The 6000-nt window shown below is 42.1% G+C and overlaps 1 protein-coding gene across 2 annotated transcripts in view; it reads right to left on the bottom strand.

Annotated features, from left to right (window-relative positions):
• Window positions 1-2392: 2392 nt before the first annotated feature.
• The window catches only part of meltf (melanotransferrin), a 69249-nt gene continuing 65641 nt past the window's right edge, over window positions 2393-6000 (bottom strand). For both annotated transcript variants that reach the window (XM_055645576.1, XM_055645577.1), the window contains exons 15-16: window positions 5778-5967; window positions 2393-3215 (exon numbers count right to left, since the gene is read on the bottom strand). In XM_055645576.1, the coding sequence (XP_055501551.1) occupies window positions 3151-3215; window positions 5778-5967 (255 nt within the window). In that variant the 3' untranslated portion in view covers window positions 2393-3150. The remainder of the gene's footprint in view (window positions 3216-5777; window positions 5968-6000) is intronic.

Below are 6000 nucleotides of genomic sequence, written 5' to 3'. Positions count from 1 at the left end.
TTAGAAAGTCTGTTATACCTTGGCATGGTCTTTACATCAATCTAATAGTTGTTAAATGCTGTATACACTTTGAGACCCTGTGGAGCAAACTGGTGAGAAATAAATATTTTCAGTCATTAGTCACAGAAAGGTAGTAGGTGAACAGAGGGATCTGGGAATAACTGTGCACAGTTCCCTGAAAGTGGAATCTCATGTAGATAGGGTGGTAAAGAAAGCTTTTGGTGTGCTGGCCTTTATAAATCAGAGCATTGAGTATAGAAGTTGGGATGTAATGTTAAAATTGTACAAGGCATTGGTGAGGGCAATTCTGGAGTATGGTGTACAATTTTGGTCGCCTAATTATAGGAAGGATGTCAACAAAATAGAGAGTACAGAGGAGATTTACTAGAATGTTGCCTGGGTTTCAGCAACTAAGTTACAGAGAAAGGTTGAACAAGTTAGGGCTTTATTCTTTGGAGCGCAGAAGGTTAAGGGGGGACTTGATAGAGGTTTTTAAAATGATGAGAGGGATAGACAGAGTTGACGTGGAAAAGCTTTTCCCACTGAGAGTAGGGAAGATTCAAACAAGGGGACATGACATGAGAATTAAGGGACTGAAGTTTAGGGGTAACATGAGGGGGAACTTCTTTACTCAGAGAGTGGTGGCTGTGTGGAATGAGCTTCCAGTGAAGGTGGTGGAGACAGGTTCGTTTTTATCATTTAAAAATAAATTGGATAGTTATATGGATGGGAAGGGAATGGAGGGTTATGGCCTGAGCGCAGGTATATGGGACTAGGGGAGATTATGTGTTCGGCACGGACTAGAAGGGTCGAGATGGCCTGTTTCCGTGCTGTAATTGTTATATGTTATATGGTTATATGGTTATGAATGTTAAAATTGTTATTGGGCACTGATGAAACTGAAGCATAGTTGTTGATAGCACATCAAACAGTGCGTTTTCTGTGACGATGCATGCCATCCGGCACAGCAGCACCTCTACAAAGTTAAACTAGATTCTCAAATGTTTAGAATTTTAATTTGATTTTTATGCATTTTTATTAGTTGATGTTTTATTAGTAGATGTTGATTGGTGAAAACAAACATCAAAACAGAAGGGATATATTGATGGCAAAAAATTGTTGATAAATTTTGCTTAATTTTTAATTGATATGCGTACTGGCATATTTTTGTCCACAAAAAAAGCACTGGAGTTACATACATAGTAATGTGGCTTCTAACTTCAGCATCACTAAATAAATTCACAGATCATATAAACTCCTTTCCCGTTGTTCTTAGATATGTCCAAGCCTCTCTGTACAGGATTCCCTGGCAATATAATCATTGCCTACCTCAGGCATTTCTCTGGATTTACCTCCTTGAGTTAAAGATGAACCTGCAGTTCATTTGGAAAATGATGGCTTTTAATAGAACAGCTGAATTTATTGTTCATGGAATTTTATGGCACCATAGGAATATATTTATCCTGCTGCATATGTGCTAATTTTCCACTTCATCCTGCACCTTTTCACTATATTAACTACCCATTTTTCGAGACCGTCAAAAACCATATAACCAGGGTTCTTGCCTTACCCCGCCCTCAGGGCCGGCTGCGGGAGGTGCCCCCAGGACACAAAGGTGGAAGGGTAAAGAGAGGTGACATTGGATCACTCGATGGCTGGACATCATGCAGCAACCTGATGCTCACCGGGATCGGGCCCAGAGCACGGATTGGACTGGACTTTGGAATGGTAGCAAAATGTGGCGCCTCTTGTATGCAGTCTCTGGATGTTCATGCACATTTTCTAATCAGGGATTGTGCTCGGGTATGGCAATGCTTTACTGAAGTGTATGCAAAGAAGGAATTTCACTGTGCAGTTGCACATTTGACCATAAAGCACCACTACCCATCTCCCACCAGCCTCTGAGGGCAGGATTCTATCTCTCCCCTTTCCCCCTCCAGGACAGGATATTGTCACTCCGCTGAACGGATCCTGTTCCCTCCCAGGCACAGGATCTCTCCCCTGCATCCGTCCTGGGTCAGGAGCCGAACCATGAAGACAGGATCATCCTCCTTCCCTCCCATGCCCCAACCGCTGGACAGGACTGACCGTGGGAGAAGCACAAAGTGCTGGAGTCAGGCAGCAGCTCTGGAGAGAAGGAACGGGTGACGTTTCAGGTCGAGATCCTTCGTCAGGCACGTCACCCATTCCTCTCCAGAAATGATGCCTGACCCGCTGAGTTACTCCAGTATTTTGTGTCTACCGTGTAAACCAGCGTCTGCAGTTCTTTCCTACACATCCTGGTAACTGGAGGGTCATCTCCCCACCACCCACAGACCCACCCTTCCCAACTAATCCTGTGAGAGAAGGTTAGAGTGTTTAGAAGAGCAGCAAACACAATGACTCAAACTACTTTTGGGTGGGGAGGTAGGGTTGACCTTAAACCTATTTATTCAGTGGTAGCAGAGGTATATACAATAGGTGCATTAAAGAGGTTTTCGGATAGGTACTTGGATATGGATCACATGCGGACAGAAGAGATTAGCTTAACTTGGCATCATTGTTTAGCACAAACAGCTGCATACATACCGAGAAGTCACTGAAGTCATCGTTAACGCAAGCAGAAAAATTTCGAACAGACTTTACAATAAATGCTAAAGAGCTTAGCTACATTTAAAGCATTTTATATAAATTATTTTGATCCATAAGTAGTTCCATTAAATGTAAACAGTATAAAAGTATTACTTCTACAGCAATAATGAGGAATGTACCTACTGCTGTTGTATTTCCTTTTACAGAAACACTGCCAACAGGTACAAAGAACAAAATGTGCAACTAATAAGTTACAACAAACAATGACCTTCTGTCTCAACTCACAAATCAACCCAGATCACTTTACTGTACCTTGCAAAAACAAAATAACATGCTTAAATTTACAAATTTCTCTTAAATCGGCTGCTCTGTGACTGTTGCAACATCAGTAAACTCAGAAAAACTACTGTCCTTTTATTATTTTAGCATCCATTTTTTTGCAGCGCTGTAGCAGTTTAAATTCTGTCTGATGCAGAGTATTTTCTGTTTTCCAGTTCCTCTCCTTGAGCAGTTCGGTTCAACAAGGACGTCTCATCTGTGCATCTGATTTGGTCATGGTGGCAGGTCAAGGCAGGCAACTTACACACACAAACTGTGCAACATTGAAATGAGTAGAAGCAGCAACAACACGGGCGATGGAATTGCTGAAATTTGAGGGGAATCTCCAATTAGTAATTAATAAAATAGAGATAAAAATTTAAATGATCTCTATAACTGTTACATCTCTTCCCAAAGACCATAATTTACAATCTGAGTATAATGTAAAAAGTCTGCTCTGGAACACAAAATATCAGCTACAGTGCCCTCTATAATGTTTGGGACACATCAGTTATTTATTTGCCTCTGTACGCCGCAATTTGAGAATTGTAATAGAATAAAATTCACATGTGGTTAAAGTGCACATTGTCAGATTTTAATAAAGGCCGTTTTTACACATTTTGGTTTCACCATGTTGAAATTACAGCTGTGTTTATACATAGTCCCCCCCATTTCAGGGCACCATAATGTTTGGGACACATGGCTTCACAGGTGTTTGTAATTGCTCAGGTGTTTTTAATTGCCTCCTTAATGCAGGTATAAGAGAGCTCTCAGCACCTAGTCTTTCCTCCAGTCTTTCCATCACATCTGGAAACTTTTATTGCTGTTTATCAACATGAGGACCAAAGTTTTGCCAACGAAAGTCAAAGAAGCCATTATGAGACTGAGAAACAAGAATAAAACTGTTCGAGACATCAGCCCAAACTTATGCTTACCAAAATCAAGTTGGGAACATCATTAAGAAGAAAGAGAGCACTGGTGAGCTTACTAATCACGAAGGGTCTGGCAGGCCAAGGAAGACCTCCACAGCTGATGACTGAAGAATTCTCTCTATAATAAAGAAAAATCCCCAAACAGTTGTCCGACAGATCTGAAACACTCGAGGAGTCAGGTGTGGGTGTGTCAATGACCACTGTCCGCAGAAGACTGCATGAACAGAAATACAGAGGCTACACTGCAAGATACAAACCACTGGTTAGCTGCAAAAAAGAGCACCCACTGTTCTGGAAAAGGTCTTGTGGACAGATGAGACGAAGATGAACTTATATCAGAGTGATGGCAACAGCAATGGATGGAGGAGAGAAGGAACTGCCCAATATCCAAAGCATACCACCTTATATCTGTTAAAAACACCTGGTCGTGGTGTTATCTGCCCCTGGGCATGTTTGGCTGCTGAAGGTACTGGCTCACTTTTTTACTAGGCTGTTCATTGAGATACAAGCCTAGTGATGGTAGTAACGGATAATCGCTGCAGACCCGGTCCCAAACTATTATCTAAATGGTGGCCGATTGGGAAGAGGGGGAGATATAGCGAGACCTGGGTGTCATGGTACACCAGTCATTGAAGCTCTGCAGGTGCAGCAGGCAGTAAAGAAAGCAATTAAAGGTATGTTAGCTTTCATTGCAAAAGGATTGTGAGTATAGGAGCAGGGAGGTTCTACTGCAGTTGTAGAGGGTCTAGGTGAGACCACACCTGGAGTATTGCGTACAGTTGTGGTCTCCAAATCTGAGGAAGGACATTATTGCCATAGAGGGAGTGCAGAGACGGTTCACCAGACTGATTCCTGGGATGTCAGGACTGTCTTATGAAGAAAGACTGGATAGACTTGGTTTATACTCTCTAGAATTTAGAAGATTGAGAGGGGATCTTATAGAAACTTACAAAATTCTTAAGGGGTTGGACAGGCTAGATGCAGGAAGATTGTTCACCGATGTTAGGGAAGTCCAGGACAAGGGGTCACAGCTTAAGGATAAGGGGAAATCCTTTAAAACTGAGTTGAGAAGAACTTTTTTCACACAGAGAGTAGTGAATCTCTGGAACTCTCTGCCACAGAGGGTTATTGAGGCCAGTTCATTGGCTATATTTAAGAGGGAGTTAGATGTGGCCCTTGTGGCTAAGGGGATCAGGGGGTATGGAGAGAAGGCAGGTACGGGATACTGAGTTGGATGATCAGCCATGATCATATTGAATGGCGGTGGAGGCGCGAAGGGCCGATTGGCCTACTCCTGCACCTAATTTCTATGTTTTTCTATAATGAATTCTGAAGTGTATAGATACATCCTATCTGCTCAAGTTCAAACAAACTCATTGGCCGGCCGTTCACTCCACAGCAAGACAATGATCCCAAACACACTGCTAAATGATCCAAGTAACATCGAAGTCTACAGGGCAGTTGCCTTGTGAATCTAGGGTTGGGTTGAAGGGGAACAAGGAATAGTGAAATTCCTACTCCCAGTAACCATGTCAGATTGTATGGATATTAGTCAGTTTGGAAACCAATAACAAAAATCCTGTTGATATTCATCCAACTGGGTGTCCAGGTACGGGTATCAGACGTTATGGGGAGAAGGCAGGAGAATGGGGTTAGGCAGGGGAGATAGATCAGCCATGATTGAATGGCGCAGTAGACTTGATGGGCTGAATGGCCTAATTTTACTCCTATTCCATTTGAACTAAACATGCACAACAGCAAAATTGACTTATGCTGAACATTTGCACATGTCGCTGTAGAACCACTGTCTGCAAGGGTGACCAGTCAATACTTGTGGAACTAATCCAGAATCCCTTTGCGAGAATTAATAAGGGACAAACCAATGAAATGCCACGTGTTGTTGAAAAGTGTGGGCCGTTTCTGCGTTGCATAAATATTAGTAAGTATATCACTGACCTGCACCCGAACATTCAATTTTTTTAATTGCTTCCAGGTAGCTTTTTCCAAGCCAATCTTCATAAGTATTTTTTCCTTGTGTCGATATAATTCTAACAGTAGAATCTTTAAAGAGCAGATCATTTCCATCATAGGCCGATGAATTAAACATCTGAAAGTTACTGGGGTCACTAGGAGATCCAAAGAATTTCTAGAAGACAAGATGTGGGATTATATAGTGCCT

The sequence above is a fragment of the Leucoraja erinacea genome, chromosome 14, assembly GCF_028641065.1.
Source record: "Leucoraja erinacea ecotype New England chromosome 14, Leri_hhj_1, whole genome shotgun sequence".
NCBI lineage: Eukaryota > Metazoa > Chordata > Chondrichthyes > Rajiformes > Rajidae > Leucoraja > Leucoraja erinaceus.
Note: the sequence above shows the minus strand (reverse complement) of the source record. Positions and strands in the feature narration are given on the sequence as shown.